This window comes from Dermacentor andersoni, chromosome 7 (genome assembly GCF_023375885.2).
Source record: "Dermacentor andersoni chromosome 7, qqDerAnde1_hic_scaffold, whole genome shotgun sequence".
Lineage (NCBI taxonomy): Eukaryota > Metazoa > Arthropoda > Arachnida > Ixodida > Ixodidae > Dermacentor > Dermacentor andersoni.
In genome coordinates, this window is record NC_092820.1 from 122,841,709 (window position 1) to 122,862,456 (window position 20,748).

Below are 20,748 nucleotides of genomic sequence, written 5' to 3' on the forward strand. Positions count from 1 at the left end.
TCGCTGTGAGTGAAGCGCCACCAGATTGACGTTGAGTGACGCCGTCCAAGCACATGTACACTGCACTGAAATTGAACATTTCAGTAGAGTTTACAAAAAAAAAACTGGTACAGGCATGTCCCAGTGTAAGCCAGTGGCTTTCTAACCAATATGATGTGCATGGGCGTAAAAAGCCGGGTTTAGTGACCCTTGCTACCGCCTGGCTGCGTTTCTTTGCTGAATAGGCCAACCAATCACAGCGCCGTACGCACGCCGCTCGGTTTCCTTGCAACACCACCAGAAGCGGCTGCATAGTAACGAGGAATTAAACACTTCTTGCAGATAGAATGCATTCGAATTGCGTTATACCTAGATATTCGCGTGCTGCCTCTGAAACCATGATGCGTTCAAGGTGTCCGTCGTACTCGCTAGTTGTCAGCAACTCCGCTTAACAAAAGGCTCGGTGTGTGTTTGTGCACGCTTGTGTGCGCGCGTGCGCGTAGGTGTGCTTCGACACAAAGCTTCGGTGCATATAGGTTTCAACTCGTTGAGTCTCCCGCATTTTCTTTTTTTCAAAACTACGAAGCGACACTATGCGTAGGGGAACAGTAAATAAGTTTAACGTAGTATACCCTACCAGAACAAGAACCATTCATTCGATAACACAGGTATGACCTCATGCAGTTTCCTGCGTAATGCCTGTTGATCACAAGTTCTCGAATGTGCAGATGGTGATGATTTCCTGATTACATTATGATACAGCGTAATCCACCCTCAACATCCGTAATGTCACGAGCTGTTTGTGCGAGAACTCCGAGGCCTTTCCGTGTTTTTGCTGGCTTACCATGGATCCACTGCCGGTCAGATTGATTCCAGTGCTAAGTATGAAAGGGGCAGAATTATGTTGTGTCCTGTACCCTTACAGTGGATTAGAGGTTCGTGACGATATCTGCAGCCGACTGCCGGTGGTTTGAGTAGGGCTAGCAGTCTCACACTAATAAATCACTCCGCGAATCCTTGGTCACCTTATTACGATCCCTTTAATGTGTGTCGATGAGAAGTGGCTTGGTATTCGTAGTGTCCTAGTACAAAGCCTCGAACGACGGTTCAGACATGCCTCCTGAGAAGCAAAACCAACACTAGCCGTAGAAAAGCTGTCCTGTTAAATTGTTTCGTGTGATCTGAGGCTTTCCGGTGTTTTTTCAAAGTTTTCGAGGTGTAGGATCTTAATTTACTGAGAGGAGGAGGAATAAACATTTATTTTGGAAACAGTATTCCGGGGTAAGCCCAGGTTATACTCTCGGTGGGAGGTCTCCTCATTCCAGGAACCCTCTGGCCTTCGCTGCTTCGTTGGCCCTGGCGACGAGACGTCGTTGAAATAAAAATAAACATTTAAAATTATCTTGTCAGTGCTCCTCTAATGTGCCGAACGCCGCTAACAATTTATTTTGGGTATTCTGCTGGCAAACTGTCGTTTTTGCCCTAAATGGCCATGCGCTGATGCGAGCACGAGCACAACGTTGAAGTCTCAGTTTTGCCGTGGGCTGTATATTCTGCAGCCATGTGCTGTATCTTAAGCAAACAAATATGAAGCATAAGCTTGCAGCCAACGTTTAAACTTTTCCTCTGTTTACGAGGACTCCTGCTGACAGAGTGATCTTGTCCACTATATTTCTTTCGGTAGGTGCTCACAAAATTGTGATATTTATTTTATTGATGCGTTACAGAGACGCAAACGCGATGCTTTAGTTATTCTATATATTTGACGATTTCCACCATATGAATAAAGATAGACGACAAACACAAAACGTTACGCCCTATAGCTTGTAGAATTCAGCCTTTTTTTTCGTGAAAGAAGCCTTTCTAAATCGGGGTTGGTGTATGCTGCATAATAAATACTTCTCCGTTCCATGTATTCGGATACAGGAGCTCTTGAGGTGAAGCACTCTCTTAAGAGGAAGCTTTAGCTCGGGTGCTCCTATCTAAATACATGTAAAAGGAGAATTCGTTTTTCTCGGCAACCACTGCACCAAATTTGACGGGGTTTGCTGCATTTAAAGGAAAAACTTAAAATCTAGTGACTGTTGGTTTCAAATTTTCGATTTAGGTTGTCATTTTTTTTATAAAAAATTGGGAAAAATCTCAAATTTTCAGAAAACGAAACTATCAAGTTTACAACTCCGTAACCCAGCAATGAAAAATGATATGGCAATTCTGTAAATTGTAACTGATAGCACATCTAAAGCGGACAAAATTGATATGTTACACATGAACCTCAAAAAATGTGTCAATGTGTTATTACAACTGTTGCAAAACCTTTGTAAATAACGTAACAAATTCACGTAAGATGTAAAATAACATATAAAATTTGTCCGCTTTGAATGGTCTAATGGATGCCGTTTACAGAATCGCGATATCTGTTTTTGATGCAGAGCTATTAGTTTGTAAACTTCGTGCTTCTATTATTTTCAAGCTCCTGAATTTTTGAAAATCTTTTAAAGAAAATTCAAGCCTTAAATCAAAATTCCGCTTCCAACAGTCACTAGAATTTAACTTTCTCTCTCAAATGCAACAAACTTCATTAAAATCGGTCCAGGGGTTATCTCAGAAAAACGTTTTTGCGTTTTACATGTATTTGAATAGGCCACGTCGGAGTTGGGCCCGAGCTAAAGCTTCCTCTTAACACTTGCAATTGATTCGATGTTTGCAAGTTCGCCAGGCCCATTCATCTGCTGCAAGTGATCTCCTGAAACGACGCTGACTAAAAATGTTTGTTGTTTGTCCATTTTGATACTAAAGTGTTCGTGTTAACTATGTTTTATTGCAATATAAATTATGCGGCCGTTCGAGGCGCGTTTTTGCCGCCGTCGTCGCCGTGCTCTCAAGCTGTCGACGACGGTTTGTGGCACGTGAATTAAGGTTTTTGAAAAAAAAGCCTTTAGAGACGCGAGAGAGCGCAGACCGCTTGCCTGCAAAAGTGGACGCACGGTCACGATCTGCATGTAGGCTTCTTCAGCGGAGCCACGGCAGCGTGATCGGCACTTCCTGTGGTGGCATGAGCGTTAACTGTGCGTAAGAACACGGGCCGTGGAACGTAAAACTTTTTCCATTATAATTTTATTCCAAACTCCTGACGCACAATTTACGTAATCTCTGAAGCAAGCATTGGGCGGCGAATCAGATAGTTGCTTGAAACAGCCCGATCAAACGCCCGTCTTATTGGGGGAAGCCCGTTGACCTCCCCGTGGGCGAGATGACAGCCGAGTGACGGCGTTTTATGACCCCCTGCCATCCCATCCAGACAGGGAGGCGAAGGACGTGGAGCTCTCGGAAACGCAACGGTACGACATCGCAGCACCATCCCTCGATGTCAGGTTTCGAGCTCACCCATTGGTTGTGGGGAGACCACATCCGGGCGTCGGGAGGTCCTTACGTGTCCCACTCTGCCGCCGTCGGCCATCACAATAGAAATATAAATATAGATTACAATGTCAAGAGAAGTGCGTAAAACTTTAAAAATTATCTTTTTCTGTTTATGGTCAGAGAAAATGTTTCATTTCAATAGCATTGGTTCCCATACAGTAAAGTGAAAATGTGATGAATACTGTGAGCGAAATAACGTCTGTATACGTCTTTACAATCTTCAATTCACATTTGTGTGCTGCAGCTTCGCCATGCTCCGCAAGTATAAGTAATAGATGCAGTATGCACGGGCCAAGTGGTCTTAGTTACTAGATAAGTTGCAGTTACACTTAGGGCGACTCATGCCGCGAACCTTGTAGAGTGGATATTTGGATGGTATCGCTCAGTGCCAGGTATCTTGACGCAAGATGTCTTGTAAGTGGTCATATATCATGCGTTCTACGTAACATGCTTATCTCTACACGTAGGATCTGTTACAACCGCATCCCAGGATTTCACGCTTTCGCTCTACATGAAAGCTGCAGTCATAACGGGAGTAAACTCTCAGCTTCTTATTGGAAGAAACTAACATTTCTGTAAAATTAGAGAAAGGCATTAAACAGGTATTTTCGCTGAAATCGGACAAAAATCAAGCTACATTAACAGAAAAGTATATGGTACAAGAAATTGCCGTATTTTCCTGTGTCTTTCAAGAAATTGTTCAGCAGTGTACGGAAGACACTTCGCAAAACTGGAGCTGTAAAATTATGCATAGGACCTAGCCCCGTACAAGTACAATTCATTTATCAGACAGACGCGCTCTTTCATGAAAATCGCTCAACTCATGTTCCAGGATGCTAGCTCATCCACCACTGGTGATAAATTTTATTCATACTCGCATATATACCCGTGTGCTTCACAGAAGCAGATAAAAAGTGTGATCTGGAGTGGAACTCATTAGGTTTCACACGAGCTTTCACTGTGTGAAGCCTTCAACCTGCAGGAGGTTTCGTTAGCTGAAATGGTGTTGATGGTCCTGCGCTGGTTCTACTTCAACGCCGGTTCAGCTCCCGTACGCGTATACCTGTCCTCATTTGATGTATCGTTGTTTATTCAAGTGCAAGTACATTTACCGACTCAGGTTTCCACGATACTCTCCTTCTTAAGCTTTCTGGAACATGTACAATGGTCTCTCTTAGAAGTTCGAGACTGGGTTTGCGGTCTCTCGCCGACCTTTCGATTACGCCAACGGCCATCGCGTGCAGGCCACTTCATACTGCGCTTCACCTTCGCCGTAAAAAGAAACAAAAGTGTGCTTTGTTCTCCACTGCCCCTGGCATTCGAACCCACGACCCCGCGACAACGTGATGAACGCATTAACGATGCGCCACCGAGCATACTGCAAACTGATTGACACCCTTATTGGTGTTTTCTGTCTATAAATGACACCTTTATAACCCTGTCTATGTACGGGTGTGAATTATAGACCGATTTGTACCCTTAAGGATCCTTAAGGCTGTAAATTGGTTCCTGTACAGCGTTGGCGTTCGGCGACTTTTCTTTATTACGTGAAGCTTGGCCCGCACATGGGTCTGAGTGATGGCCTCTGTCCATCTATTCCTGAGTTCGCAGCAGGCAATACTCCAGCTGAAGGAAACGACGTTTGGTGATGCACGTTGTGAGAACCCACTGCAGTCGTGCTAAATGAAAGCACAACCGCGGGGATCTCCTGAAAAGATTCTTCTTTTTTTCTTTTCGACTATTTACCATCACATCACAACATTGCCTGAGATAAGGACCGCAAATGTTTAATGCCAAGTACGAATTCAAAGAAAGCAAGAAGCAAAGAGCGATCGCTGCCAAATCAGCCAACACCGACAGTGTGACAAATCAAGAGACACGACCGGCCTTAGATGACGTTGTTTCATAAAGGCTTAAACGGTGCAAATACAAGTACACCAGCAATGACATTTCGTGGTGTCACGCCTTGACAGTCGCTCGAGTAACAGTTTTACAATAAGGCAGTAGCTACGCTTACAACATAGTGACAGAATCCACACACACAATACAGTCACACATTCCAACCGAAATTTGAGTCGCACAATGTGGCAACATTGATATTTTAGAATAGACATTACATCTCGAAGCACACGGCTAAATATTGTTCGGGAAAACTCGTGGTTGTGTGATGTAAGAGGGCTGCTGCTGATATCCCACCTGCCTCAATGTCTACGGAATTAAGCGCTGAATATTCATTAGGCTCTAAGTCGTGTTGGTAAGTTCATTTCAGTGAGTTGTTCGTTACTACCGATACAGAATGCTTCTTTCGCAACAAAATTGGTGAGACGCCTCTGTAGAACAGAAGTGGTGTGGATGCCGTGTAACGTTTACGTATAGTGAAGTCGAAGCTTCGAACCGCAATAGCGTGACCGTAATCCGCCAAGATTCTTGGATAAAAACGATCAGTAAATTGTTCAGAGTGCACACATTGAGCTAGCTGGTTAGAGTTGAACATTGTAATAGTGCAACGTGCGGGCCTAGACAAAGCGGACGACGGTGAAAGACGCAGTTTGACATTGATTATGCGATCGTGCCTCTGGGTGCTGTCTCTTCGAGGAGTGTTTGAGGTTAACGAAAATAAGATTTGAGACTCTTTTTTGTGACTGAGCTACAGAGAAGTAGCGGCCATGAGATTTCGCGCCGTAATTGTAAATGTGAGCGTTGATTAACTCTTAAAGGGAAGCTGAAAGGTTTTCCAGAAAAAATGAGTGAACATCTGTACACAATGGTTTTCAACCCTCCGAATTCGAATATCGTATCCCAAATTGAGCGAAAGAAAGCGCAAATATATTTTATTTCGACGAAAAGTGCAGCAGCGGACACGCCCAGCTCGCTCGTCTCGTTTCCGCCTATGATTGGTCGGGCGCCTCGTGACGTCAACACTAGTGTTCGTCCGAACCGACCGCTGCCGCTACACATGAAGCGCGGTGCCAGGTAGTTTGGTGCTGTTTTTCTGAGACGGTAATGGAAAATTTAGAGAGACTGCGTTTTTCTGAGGAGTTCGGCGTTACTCCCTACATGTACGAGCCGATTGCGAAGAGCCGGCCTCTCGAAGAACCAACGATGCTGGTGCGAGCAGTGTTTTCGACGCGAACGAAAGCGAATTCTTGGGATCTACTCGTGTTGGAAATGCTCTTTGGTGAGTATGTGTTTTGCAAATCGATGTAGTGATCTCGCCGATCTTTCGCCTATCTAGTGAGCTCGTTTCCGGTCAAACAACTGTAGTGTTGCGTTCCTGCATGCCTCCTCGTGGAACGTAAGCGGGGATGCGATCGTCGGCATTTGTGCGCTGTCCAAAGCTGTCGGCAATCTACAAAGACGGTTTAAACGCGTGAAAAGCTTCCCGGTTCATGCAGTACGTGTAGTGACCTTCATCTGTGCGCCATCCGCACGCTACTCGTAAGCGAAGTCGTAAAGGCGGCGAATTCCGTCGGCTACGCGAGACGGTCGGTTTCTCGCTGTGCGCGAGAGAAGGGGGGAGCGTAGCGTCCTGACGTGCGCCGGCTTTCCAGCACATGCAAACTCTGCATTTGCACTGCGTTATGGTAGCTGCATGCAGGCTGTTTTACAACACACGTGCAAATAGAAAATTCGCGGCGCTTTGCGACGAAACCTGCGTCAAGGGCGGGAGATAAACATGCACCTTCCGTTCCGGTTGCGAATTTCGCATGGCGTAGCCGCAGTGTCGATATGTGATATGATGGGAGAGCTGCGCACGAGCCTAACCTTAGTACGGTGCCGTTTGCTACCGTTCTCGTACAAGCGCCGTTTAATTCAGGCGTAACGCCTCACTGTTACCAAAAACCGGTAGGCCAGCTCAAACTCCATTTATCTGAAAAAAGCATTGCAGCAATCACTTGCTTACACGTATTAAACTACACTGAACAATGGTTCGCGCAGTCAGGTTCTTACCTCAAGCTTCTTTCTTTGCGCGAAAGCTCGCCTTGACGGCGGTGACGAGCTCCTTGTGTACGCGAACACTGACGGAACTGCCCCGGGCCTTAGTCGAGCCGACTTGACTAGCAAACCCAACGCACGTTTTAATGATAAATTCTGGTGATAATCGTCGTCACGGAAGTGGTTGGAGCACAGCACTGTTGTTCTTGAGGGCTTGAAATTCTTTCGCTTCACAGCAGCCTCCCACTTCGTTAAAAGTTTCTTGTCTTGCGGGAAGTAATGGAAGACAACATCTTCGCGGCCGCTGGAGTTCGTGCAACCGTAGGCTGCACAGAAAGCCGGCATGATCGGCCCACCACTTCAGTTGATGCTGCGCACGTTGACTACCACTCTACATACACGCAGACGCACCAACAAAGGAATGCAGGGTCGATCGAAGCAGATTACGATGGCACGCACGCAGAAACAAGCACGGTCAGGCACGGTCACGGAGACTGCGAAGGAACGGAACACTAGTGTTGACGTCACAACACCGCGCTTTCCGGTCTCCGCTCGCATCTTCAGCGTCAGCAGCAGCGCGCGGCATTCGACGGGGGGCGGAGCTACATCGAAATTTTAACCGACGATTACGTCGCTCCCGATTGAAAAAAAAAACCCCAAATTTTACCTACATGGTTTATAAGGTTCCCGCATCCGTATATGAGCGTCTTATTGAATTCGACAGACTCTTCAGCTTCCCTTTAAGCACTCATTACATTTTCTAGTCACAGTCCTTGGAAGGCACGTTGTGATTGATGAATTGAAGTCGGACACTATTCAAAGCATGACTTCTCGTTATCGGCACTCTGTGATTTCCACCAGCTTTAATTACTCAAAATCTGCAACATCTCTGTTTAGTGTATTCCCGCACGGCAGATTATTTCTGAATAAAAAACTCTTAATTTGGACCGACAATGCATTTCGTGACACATTTAGAGTCAGTTCTTAACGAAAGTTGCGCCATATGCACAACAGGGAGGGAAAACGAAGTGAAAGGCAGAGAGGTTAACCAGATTAAACGCCCGGTTAGCTACTCTGCGCAGGGAGATGGGGTGAAGGGAGAAAAGATGAGAAAACGAAAAAAAAACATGAATAAAAACGAACGTATCATTTCGCACACTCTATAGTTCCTGGATTAGTCCCGTTTCCTTTAAAAAGCACACTAGCACACTAGCTCGGACAGACGTCGGCTGGGACCAGGGTCAAAGAATTGTGGCCTCCGTAAGGGGATGGTTGTCACTCTTGTCGAGAGTGGGGCTGTAGACTTTTCTTTGCGCATTTTGAAACAAGCACAATTACGCAGAAGGTGCGCTATCGTCTCTTTTCTCCCACAAATTGACATTCTGTATTTCCGGCCATTCCGATGAGGTAGGAGTACGCATTAGTAAAAGCAACTCCAAGTAACAGAGTACAAATCAGAGTTACCTCTCGCCATGTTAAGCCATGTGGAAGGCGGAGCTTCGGATGACAATCCAGAGAACAAAGGCGCTGGTTCTTAAAGTCTGTCGAATTCCACTAGGCCAAGGTAAGCTCGCGAGCAAGCGCACGGAGATTTCGCTCTGCGCCTGCTCTCGACATCGGGTTAGCGACGCAATTGCCACTGTCATGTGAAGATGGAGCGACTGTCTCTGGTTGCTCGCTTCCAAGGATACCACAACGACTTGGCAACCACTGAAATACGATGTCATGTCCTTTCTCAATTGCCCGATGGTAAAGTGCTCGTGAGTCCGCAAAAGTCATTGATGGGGTTAACGGCGTAATGCACAGGGCAAGCATTCGAGGACGACCTTGGAGTTGCAGAAGATGGGCCGTTTCTGGGGCGTTTCCTTATTAGTAATTTGAATTGCTGCACGCGGAGCTGGAAATTCGACAACCATCGTTGATTTCAAGTGCGATGTCCTGCATTTTATCGCTGTAGATTCTGCTGGGACAAGTACTGCAGCTGCCTAACTAGAGTTCATGACCGATCCATCGCTGTAAACATGTAAGCGGTCACTGTGGAGGTCATGTCATAGCAATATTGCTGCCCGCTTCAATGCTCCTGACCGGAATTGGTGCGCAGCTTCAACTAAACGGTAATGATGCCAATAACGGCGTATATAAAAAATATGCAATAACAACGTGCCTATTAAAGTTGTTAAATTTGCAAAATCTTTTGAAGTTCTTATGCTATATTTAATTACCATGCACGTTCTTGAGTGCATCATTGCTGTTAAATTTTTTCAGCTATATTTGTGCTGAATAAACAGCTTTAAATAATCTGACACACTCATTGCATAAGATACGCCCAATCAGAGCTTGGCGATTTCAACAACTAAAGAAGCAATCTCTGACGGAGAACATTTCGCTTACAGACGAACCTGTTTCACAGAGTACGACACATTGATGATTATTTACCAGTGAAATATAAAAGCTCCTCGATCTATAAGTTACCCGATACAGAAGCACGGATGAAAGCAAATACAGCATGCCTCGCCGAAATCGATCTTTAACTGGTTTTGGACAAGAAGTGTAGCGCTATATGGCATCTCGGCAAGCGTACGTATTAGCAACAACTTGAATTGGGCGAGTTGTTTGCTCTTGAGTAAAACTTGAAGCAGCGCGAAGACGAAGACAACAATCAAGAACACACGTCACAGGACGAGCGCTGTACCACCAACTGGAAAATTTATTGAAAGATCACCCAGCGTACCTATTGTTACACTGTTCTGCACAACATTGAGGAAGAGCATGAGCTTGGGGCTGAAGACGACGACGCTTAAGCGGCTGGCCTTCTGTGGACTTGTACTTCTCAATCGCGTACATACTGTAAATATATTTCCCGTCTTGATTCTTCCCTTCCGCAACAATATGAACAAGTTCTTACAAACAATGAAATGACAGTAAGATTTGCTATAGACTTCCTTCTATTCAAACGTTCGCGAGATGCACGAATGTTTTTTAAACAGTTGTCTCTATTTGCGTGAAGCGTCCCTGCTGCAGTTGTAGGAAAGAGTAAGGACACAGTGACAGTTGGGAGGAGGCTTTTCTGTTTAGGCCCTCCTGCAGCTTCAGAAAAAAGAATGACGTGGATTTATTCAATATCTTGTTTTAAGTTAAGCATCGAATTTACAGGTTTGCTGCCCTTCAAGAAAGGAAAAACAAACAAGATAATGCAATTTTGTATACTGCAGCGGATTAGCATGCGATAAACGAATGGAAAAACCGTTTACGGTGCATCGAAACATTACCACCCATTTCTTCAACTTCTATGCACGCATTTGTTAAAGAAAGAAAACTGCGTTTTCTGAATTGCACTTCTCGCAGAACTGGCGTAAACAATGTAGTGCCGTACGTAAACTGGTCAACGTATACTGATTAAGATGTTGTGACATAAGCAGTGTAAAATCTTGGTGTTTGTTTCTGCTACACAGTTGAAGACTTTTAAATTTGGTACCTAACGACTCCTTTATTTACATAAGAATTTAATGGCTCAAGAATATGGAACACTGCGTCAAGAGCTACACAATTTGTCTCTCTTTATAGCAACACATTTCGTTCAAACAGGCACGGTGGTTTCTCAACAAGACATCTTCTGCCTTTAACCTACGTTTGACTAGAGTAATCAGTTCCCCTGGGCCTAAAAAGAGTCATTGCAATAAAAGTCAGAGCTGTCATAGTCATATTCAGAGCTGCTACTGTATTCAGACCCTAAAAGGCAAGACAATGTCCCAAGGCGTGTCGAGCTGCCACTGCATACAATGTCAGACAATATCGCAAGGCGGTTCACATCCTCCCGGCATACCCACTCTGGCAGATCAGTGCGCCCTTTGTGGATCAGGTTGCACAAAATGGTGAACGCGTCTTCTTTTTCCATCACACCTTGCGCGTCCTCGGAGGTGATCAACTCCACGAATTCCGGCGGTAACAGCGCCAAGAACCTCAGCTTCGGCAGGAATGCGGCAATGGTCGCCTTGAAGTCCATGGCACCCGACTTGCAATATGATCGCGCCCGCCTTAGCGCCGCACGAATTATGAAAATCTCTCGTACATTTCTCACCTGCGGTCGCGGAGACACAATTTATTAGACTCACACAATAACTCGCCCAAATATTTTGTTGTAATGTATGTTGCGTAACACCTTTTCAAAAGATGAATCGCCAGACGTGACGGCACACACTATGAAGGAACAATGACGGGACAAGGCGCTACTTGCAACTGCTTATTGAAGGCAAGGGTGGCTGATCATATAGCCATGGGGAGAGGGCGATGAAAAAAGAGGTGTACTGATTATGTGAAAGCGCGCGCGCAAGAACACTGAAGATATATATGAAGGGAATCGCGATTAATCAAAATCTAAAACTTATCTAAGAACATGCTTTCATTTGTGTAAATATTCAGAGACGGGGTGCTGACACAGGCGTCCCCTCCTTTCTTAATCTGGTTGGCCTTGAACAATTCACGCAATACAGAATCATTACTTTTAAACATGATTGTTGTATCATGAAGCCTTGCTTCACATACTTGTTTATTCTCATTCCCGCAGGCCTTGCAATGAAGGGGCAAGTTTGAACCATAACCATTTTTCAATGAAAGCTTATGCTCCCGCAGGCGTTCATTAATACATCGGCCAGTTTGGCCGATATACTCTTTCCCACACTTCAGCGGTATGCGGTATACGAACCCTTCTTCACATTTCACAAAAGGGTTCATATGCTTAATAGAACATCCTAGTTTCTTAGAATCATCAGAGCCAATAAGGTGGCACAAAGTAGCAAGGTTTCAAGGCGCGGAAGAAACCACAGAATACAATATCACCACTGGTTTAGCTTTATTTTCAAATGTTTGACCTTCTTCACTGCTGCTTTTGCTTTCTTTTTTCACCTTTTTCAATAACGCCTCCAAAACTGGGCTTAAAACCAAACAAGGAAAGCAAGCCTTCCTCAACTTCAAAGTCTGTTCGTCGAAGCTTGTTTGTGCCTTATGAGGGCACAATTTTTTAAGGGATGATTCGAGGCACATAGTGGCAATCGCACGTTTAACAGTCTTAGAGTGTGTAGACTCATACGGCAACAATTCCTTGCGGGCACGGAGTCGGTACATTCAGCAGGAACATTCGTCAGTAAGGGTTATGTCAAGATCTAAAAGCTGCAAGCTGTTATCCTTGGCTAGTTCAAAAGTAAAATCTAAGCCTTTGCCTTGCTATTTAAGATCAGATAAAGTACCCTGCACAGTGTTCGAGTAAGTCATGGGAGATCGTTCCGTCAGTAAAATTTAAAAATCATCAACATACCTAAAAACCTTGAGCACTTTGCCTCCGTCAAACACCTTGAATAGCGCTCTGTCGTTTCCCGAAAGGAAAATTTTGCAATGTACGGGAGCCATGCACGAGTCAATAGAAACTCATTTCTTTTGCACATAAAACTGGCCTTCAAAACAAACAGCCGTTGAACGCAAATAAAAATCCAGGAGTGCTATGAAGTGATCCAAAGAAATTCCCACGGTATTTTGAAACAGTTGCAAGTAGCGCCTTGTCCTGTCTTTGTTCCTTCCTAGTGTGCCGTCACTTATGTCGCTTCATCTTTTGAAAGCTATGCACCAACTAGAGCCACAATGCGTTTTACTGCAATACCTTTTATTGCGTAATATGTTGCCTAAGGAATGCAAGTACAAGAGGCTCTTAGCTTGTCTACCAAAGTTAGCCTTAGGCTTAAGCCGAAAGTACAATCGGCCAGTATTATTTGAATAACAATGTCTCTACAGTCATCTATAGGAATACTACAACAGAAAATTTGGCACATATATTCAGGAGCTGATGACTGCTTTCTGTATACCGCCATCAAATCGAAACACACATACCATCGTAATAGTTTTGGTGGACGCGCGGGGTAAAGCAACGGCGTCACCGAAAAATGACGACGAACCGAACACAGAGGCGCAATCTGTGGAGCTTTGCTGAAGTCACCGAACTGCCGGTCTAGAATCAGAGATGGTTTGCGAAGACGAAAACTAGCCTCCTTCTGTCAGCGTCCCGTGGCAGCCCTAAATCAAGCCACGAACATTCGCCAGAAAATCCGGGGACGAGGTGGACGGATGGCACAGCGCTACGAACGAGCAAGCCTGGAAGAAGAAGAGGAACGGGTGCAACACCACCGCCCAGCTGGACAACGCTACCTTTTTTCTCAAGAAGACCACGTCTTCATGGCATGAAAACCAAAGACACTTTCACAAGGTGGAAGAAGCTAGTAGACGAAATCAAGATGTGCTACTAGGATCCGGCGGCTAAAAATGGAGGAGAGCAAACACTAATGCAGGGAGCACACGTTCCCGGCGAAACCTGCATGACACACATCCAAGTGCCTAAAAAGTTGTGCAAGGCTGTCGAGCCTCCGATGACGGAAGAGGACAAGGTTGGTCGTCTTCCGAACAGATCGCCAAAGACGCCAAACTATTCCAATCTGCTTTTATTTCAATCTATTGACGTCTCATTTGCGCAACCGCCAACACAGGCATCGGGCTGTGACCCGTGGCGTTGTTTGAAAAGCTCAGTCAAACACTCTCCTCGTATATAGGTCACGTTTGATTGCTTCCGAAACGAATAGCATTGCCTACCTCGACAGGTTCCTCTTATCTGCTTGGCTGACAAGCGGCAACGAACACACAGAAGTGGAGAAGGTTTCATTGGGTACGAGTTAGCGTAGCGAAGGAGGATGAAGAGTACATTTTACTGAAGAGAAAGGAGGAGAGGTTGGTCTAGAGAGCATGTGTCTAGCCTTCTACTCCTCACTGGGGTGAGGAGAAGTGGGATGTACAGGGAGAGGTAGGTGGCAGGTGATTATCATTTGGTGCAATGAGCAGCTATGTACACGCTGCCCAATAAGCGGACGTGCGCTATAAACACACTACACGCAGGAGTAATTTTGTCCACGCAAAACGTTATCGCGCAAATACATTTGGCACTGTCTTCCCGTCTCAAAAGACCTGTTTTCGCAGGTTCTAGAGACGACAGTCTAAGCCGGTCTCATATAGAAAGTTCAAGAGGAACTTTATGCTGCGTTGGGCGTGTTCAACTTTTCTGCCACGCACCTAAAAGCTTTTCTTCCGAAAGGGAGCGGTAGCCCAAACAGTAAACAGTAAATTTAAATCTGTCAACACTAAATTTAAGTGTCCTTCGCTCTGCCGCATTTAGAGGGCCCATGCAAAGTAAGTGATCTATTGTCTCGTGAGTGTGACCGACCCTACAGTCAGGGTCCCGTTCGCGTCCAATCTTTTGGAGTTATCGGCGAATGTACGCCACACCGAGCCGTAATCGATGGATGAGTGTTGCCTGGCGTCTCCGCAGCCGAAGTAGAAGCCGGAATTGCAAACGAGCATCAAGTCTAGGGAGGTGCTTTTGCCGATGTTCGGGGTTGTCCCACTACAGCGTCGTAGGGGCTTTGGTGGAGTTGTGGAGCAAGGCGTCGATGTCATACTGGGAGAAATGAAGTTTTATAATCTTCTCGTCAGTGTGTGCCCTTTCTGCCTCCGCGTCAGCCTGCTCATTTCCAGCTATTCCAGAATGGCTAGGAATCCACTGCAGCACATTGGTACGCCCGGATTGAGACGAGTCAGCAAGCAGAGCCATGATGTCGTAAGCCAGAGGACAGATATGCGGTTCTGTGATTCATATAATTGCTCATGAATTGCAGCGCCGGTTTTGAATCACAGAACACTGTCCATTTATGGAGGTTTTGTTGCAGTATGTAACGGATTGCTTCTCGAACGCTGGTCGACTCAGCTGGGGTTGACGACGTTCGCTGTCTTATCTTTATCTGTTGCGTTGATGTCATACCGGTAAAAACGAAATTTTATAATCTTCTCGTCTGTTCACACACACTGATGTTCACACCACCAGTCGTTGTGGTGCGAACCTCTCTTCTTGTCTGTTGCGTGATCCTCATCCCATGTACCGTGTAAGCTGCCGCGGAGGAGGTCTGTGTTACAGAACCAATTGCAAAAACATGTTCGGTGTATCCGTACATGCAGGCAACGTAGGATAACGTCAAATGCTTGAGTCCAGTAAGTGGCATTTTCGAATTCATTATTTCAGGGATTGAGAGTCTCACCTTCGGCTTCCCGTCATATCAGATGGGAAATTATTGCGGTTTTCGTGACGTCGCATGACAGACAGGCGAAGCATGAGTCCTCCGAGGTATTTCTGACCAGTTGTGGAGGGTGATTGCAGAAATGGAATAGAAACAGCTTGAAATAGATGTACGTTATAGAATCCCAGCTCCTCACAGGGAAAATATTCTCAAGTCCATAAGTGACGTCGTTCATCACTGGCGAAAATTTTAAGCTTTGAAAGCTCGGCGTATCACATGGATGTTCGACCTCATGGTCCTCGCCGCTAACGCCATCAACGTTAACGCTTGATCCGAACTCGACCCCCCCCCCCCCCCTCCTTGTTAGTGATTCCGCAAGCGGTGCGCGAAGACCTTGACCGCCAGGAAGCCACTTCCCTCTCAACTCCTCTGGTTCCAGCCTTTTATTGCGATTTGAGGCTGGCTGGATGGCTCGAGAAAGCGGCTTGGCACACTAGGTCATGGTCCTTCTCATGGACCCACATGGTCATGATCATCACTAGGCATCTCATGGTCCGAATGCAGCCGTGGTCGTCGCATCGCGACATTGTAGCTTTGTCACCCGACTCCTCGTCATGCATCGTGGTCACAAAATCATCGTCATGCAGTCTCCGTGCATTCGTTGTCATACCTTCGTCGTCACGCCAGCCTGGGCATTCGACTCTTGTTGTGCCGTCATCGTCGTCATGTACTCGTCTTTATCCTATTCGAATCATAACGTTGTCATGCCATCGTTGTCATTGCCTTGTCGTCACAGTGGTCGCCACGCATTAGCTGGCATAAACGTGGTCACGACGCCTTGTGGTAATTCGATTGTCTTAATTCCAACTTCGTCATCTGATTTTCGTTATACCATCGTCATCACACAGGCGTCGTCATACCACTGTCCTCACAACTTGTTTGAAGTCAACGTCACGATGTTTGGTTTGTGTAACGCGCCTGCGACTTTTGATAGGTTTATGGGCATAGCACTGCGCAGCCTGTAATGGGAGATTTGTTTATGTGACTTTGACGACGTTGTGATTTTTCATCGCACAATTTAAGAACGCAATCGTCGACTTGACGTCATTTGGACGTGCCTTGGAAAAGATGCCCTTACCTTCAACTCGAAGAAATAGAGAGTTTTATAATGGGGGACCGAAGCTGCTCAGGGACGCAACAACATTGCTGGCCGCAAGTTAGCATGAGCAGAATCCAAGCCTGTCTTGGGTTCTTGCTTTGGCGTTGACCCAAGGCCCAAAAATCGAAAACTAGCGTGGGTACCCAAGCCGTCTTGGGTCTTAAAACTGCATACTCAGCTCGTAGTACGAACACAGTAATTACGTTCATTAACCTTATTGTTTGCCCTTTCTTCCTCAAAAATGCATTCTGTTTGTTTTCACTTTTAAGAAAAGCTTTTCTTCTTTATACGCTTTCATGTGGCTTTTTATTTTCCCCACTGCGGCGACCTGAGCCCTCGACACAGTGCTGTCTGCGTTTGACCCAATTCTCAAACTCTGCTGCTCATCTAAACCCAAGAGCAGGCTACGCTATGCGACTTGGGGACCAAGAGTCTTGCGTCCCCAATTCTAAAACTCTCTAATGTCACTTTGGCCAACGAAAAGAGCTAGCGATTGGGCATCTAGTGGACAAGCACAGTGCACGACCAGACCCACAAGAGGCCGCTGCAGTTAGTGACTCTAAAAACCGCAGTCAGAACGCGAGCTGAGAAGTTTGTTTAGTCATTGCTCGTATTTTCGACGTTTTGTACTCAACTTTGCCGGCATGACCTACCCTCCAAATTCATGGCTCCGCAAGGATCCGATTGCTCATTTCGTCCTCTTCACCTTTCTCTAATTAAAGTTCATGTCTCTTGTTTAGTCACCACTCCCTTGTGTAATGCCCTCGGGCCTTGAGGGTACAATAAATAAATAAATAAATAAATAAATAAATAAATAAATAAATGAACTGAAGTTTGTGCTCTCTTCAGGACCCATACTTCGTCATTGTTATCCCTCTGCCGCAACAAAGTTGCACACCGACGCCAGCGGAATCGCCTTTGGCGCCGTCGTCGTGTAACGTGTTGGGGACGTCGAACATGTCATTAAGCATATTCGAAAAGAATTGCACCGTCACTGAACAAGAGTGCCTCGCAGTCGTTTTTGCCACTCATAAGTCTTATGCATATCTCTACGGCCACCACCCTACGACCGTTCCTGATCATTCACTATGCTGACTGGTTGGTCTCCCCGACGCGTCCGGTCTTGCTCGCCGCGCGCTACGTTTGCAGAAATTTGACCTTGTAGTCTGTTACGAGAGTGGCCGTCAACACACGGACGGCGACTGTCTTTCTCAGCTCCCTCTATCCAGCTACTGTACGTGACATCGACAATTTCGATGACTTTCTGGTCGCCAATGACGGCATTCCTTTTCCCGACTTGGCCAGTTTTCGGGATGAGCAATGCAGCGACCTTAACCAGGAGGTCCCCTTCCTCTCAGATGCTCAGCCGACTGGTAACAATGGCTTTGTCTTCCGAGATGACAAGCTCTACAAAAAGAAATACGCTACTCAGTGTCCGTCTACTCTTAGTCGCCCCAAACAACTGGGGCCTTACGTGCATCCTGCTATGCACGATCATGCGACTGCTGGGCGCATGTGTTTAATGAGGACATACTACCGCCTTCACAAGGAAGGAAAAAGTGGAGAAGGAAGGCAGGGAGGTTAACCAGTTTTGCCTAACCGGTTTGCTACCCTACACATGGGAGCGGGATGGGGGGGATGAAAGATGGGGAGAAGAGATAGAGGGCACATAACACGGCACACACATCATTGGTTACAGTCTGTCACTCTTGTGTGGTACGTGACATCACTGTCACAGTCGCTTGTCCAAGCCCGTATCCTTCATAAACCGAAGTAGTCCCTTCGTCGCCTTCAGCTGCGATGTCTTCAGTCGGCGATATGTGAAAATGGTTGCAACTGACAATGGTCTACTGTCAAGGTGCGCTAGAACGGACGCCATGGACTGTCTCTGAACATTATATTCAGGACAGTCGCACAGAATGTGTTCCAGCGTCTCCTCGCAAAGACAGGCATTGCAGAGAGCGTTGTCGGCCATTCCAATGCGAAACGAGTAAGATTTCGTGAAGGCCACCCCTAGCCATAAGCGATAAAGCAGGGTGGCCTCACTTCGGCGGAGTCCGGTTGGCATACAGAGATGCATCAAGGAGGGCAGGTCGTGTTGATGATCGCTGCGGTTGGTCTGGCTGCTTGGTGTGCACCATAGAGAGAGCGTGATCTCCTGTGCAAGTACTTGAAGTCTGCTGGCTGCGTCGGAACGTGAAAGTGGTATGGCCTCTTCCTGTGTGTCTTCAAGAGCTGTCCGAGCGGCTTTATCGGCGTCTTCATTTCCGATGACGCCGCAGTGACTTGGCAGCCACTGAAACGTCACGTGATGTCCTTTCTCATGTGATGTATGAAGTAGGCATCTAATATCGAATACGAGCTGTTCAGATGGCCCGCGACGCAGAGCTGATAGTACAGATTGTAGGGCTGCCTTTGAGTCGCTGAAAATTGACCATTGTCGAGGTGGTTCCCGATTGACAAAACAAAGTGCAGCTCGAAGAGCAGCTAGTTCCGCAGATGTAGATGTCGTTGGGTGGTCAGTCCTAAAGCTGATGGTAATACCTCTTTCTGGGACGACTGCAGCACCGGACGAACACTGGATGTTTGTGGAACCGTCAGTATAAATATGTGCACTGTCTGCGTACCTCTCGTGCAGAAGAAGCAGAGACAGTTGTTTCAGCACAGGCGACGACAGCTCAGACTTTTTCCCTATTCCTGGCACGTTGAGATGGACTGTGGGGCTGACAAGGCACCAAGGGGGCATCGATGGTTTAGATGCAGCGGTGAAGCCCGAGGGAAGTTTGTCGTTGTACTTGACAATAGTTTTTGAGAATGATGCTTGGTGCCTGTCTGAAGGTAGTGTTGCGAGGTGGTGATAGGGGGCCCGTGCCAAATGTCTGATATGCGTTCTCAGGGTTTCCACCGTGATGTGAGTCTGCATTGGATGGTCCCGAGCAATCGCAATAGTTGCCTCAGTTGACGTGCATCTCGGCAAACCAAGACAAACTCTGAGTGCTTGAGCTTGCGCTGCTTGCAGAACACGAATATTTGTCTTGCAGGTGTTGTTCAGTACAGGTAGACTGTATCTTAAAAAACCGAGAAAGAGAGCTCTGTAGAGTCTCAGCATTGCGTCTACTGACATCCCCCACGTCTTTCCTGTCAGGTATTTAAACAACTGGGAGGTTGCTGTTAGGCGTCGTTTCATGTAAGCCACGTGCGGGCTCCAACAGAGGTCTCGGTCGATAATTACGCCTAGAAATCTGTAGGTTCTGACATAGGAAATGGTCCGCCCGTTGATTGAGATGACATAAGGCGTCATTGGTTTGCGAGTAAACGCCACTAGGGCGCATTTTTCTGGCGATATGCTGAGACCTTGTTCACACAAGTAGCTCGCTGTCAAAGTAGCCGCTCTCTGAAGCCGTGCACGTATCTGAGGACGTGTGACTGCCGAAGTCCAGAGACAGATGTCGTCTGCGTATACTGAAATTTTGGTGGTAGTTGGCAAGTGTTCAGCAAGCCCAATAAGAGCGAGGTTGAATAGCGTCGGGCTGAGAGCACCGCCTTGAGGAACGCCCTTGCTGGTATAGCGTCGCGTAGTTGGGCCATCGTCAGTTAATACATAGAATGATCTTGCAGATAGGTAACTTGCAATCCATAAAAATACTCGGCCACCTAGGCCAACCGTCACAAGAGCGTCGAGAATAGCCTCATGCAATACGTTATCGTATGCCCCTTTCACATCTAAGAATAAAGCTGCAGATAAACGTTTACGGGACCTTTCGTGCTGGACATATGAAACGAGATCAACTACATTGTCGATGGAAGAGCGGTCACGTCGGAAACCAGCCATGGAACTCGGATAAATCTTGTAGTGTTCAAGGTACCATTCCAGGCGGCCAAGGATCATCCGTTCCATTACCTTTCCTACACAGCTGGCCAACGCTATCGGGCGGTAAGAGCTGAGCTCTAGTGGGGATTTGCCCTGCTTCAATATTGGCACCAGGCGGCTCACTTTCCATTCGTCAGGAACATTTCCCTCCTGCCATGAGGTGTTGTAGAGACTCAATAGTGCTGTCCGTGCGGATTCTCCGAGATAGCACAAGGCTCGGTATGATATACCATCTGGACCCGGAGATGATGAGCGCCTGCAGAGAGCTAGTGCCGCCT

The 20,748-nt window shown here is 46.5% G+C and overlaps 1 protein-coding gene across 3 annotated transcripts in view; it reads right to left on the reverse strand.

The window, feature by feature from the left end:
* Positions 1 to 10,025: 10,025 nt before the first annotated feature.
* LOC126533882 (BTB/POZ domain-containing protein 6-B-like) overlaps positions 10,026 to 20,748 on the reverse strand; it is a 47,221-nt gene continuing 36,498 nt past the window's right edge. For all 3 annotated transcript variants that reach the window (XM_055072477.1, XM_055072476.1, XM_055072478.1), the window contains exon 6: positions 10,026 to 11,416. In XM_055072477.1, the coding sequence (XP_054928452.1) occupies positions 10,997 to 11,416 (420 nt within the window). In that variant the 3' untranslated portion in view covers positions 10,026 to 10,996. The remainder of the gene's footprint in view (positions 11,417 to 20,748) is intronic.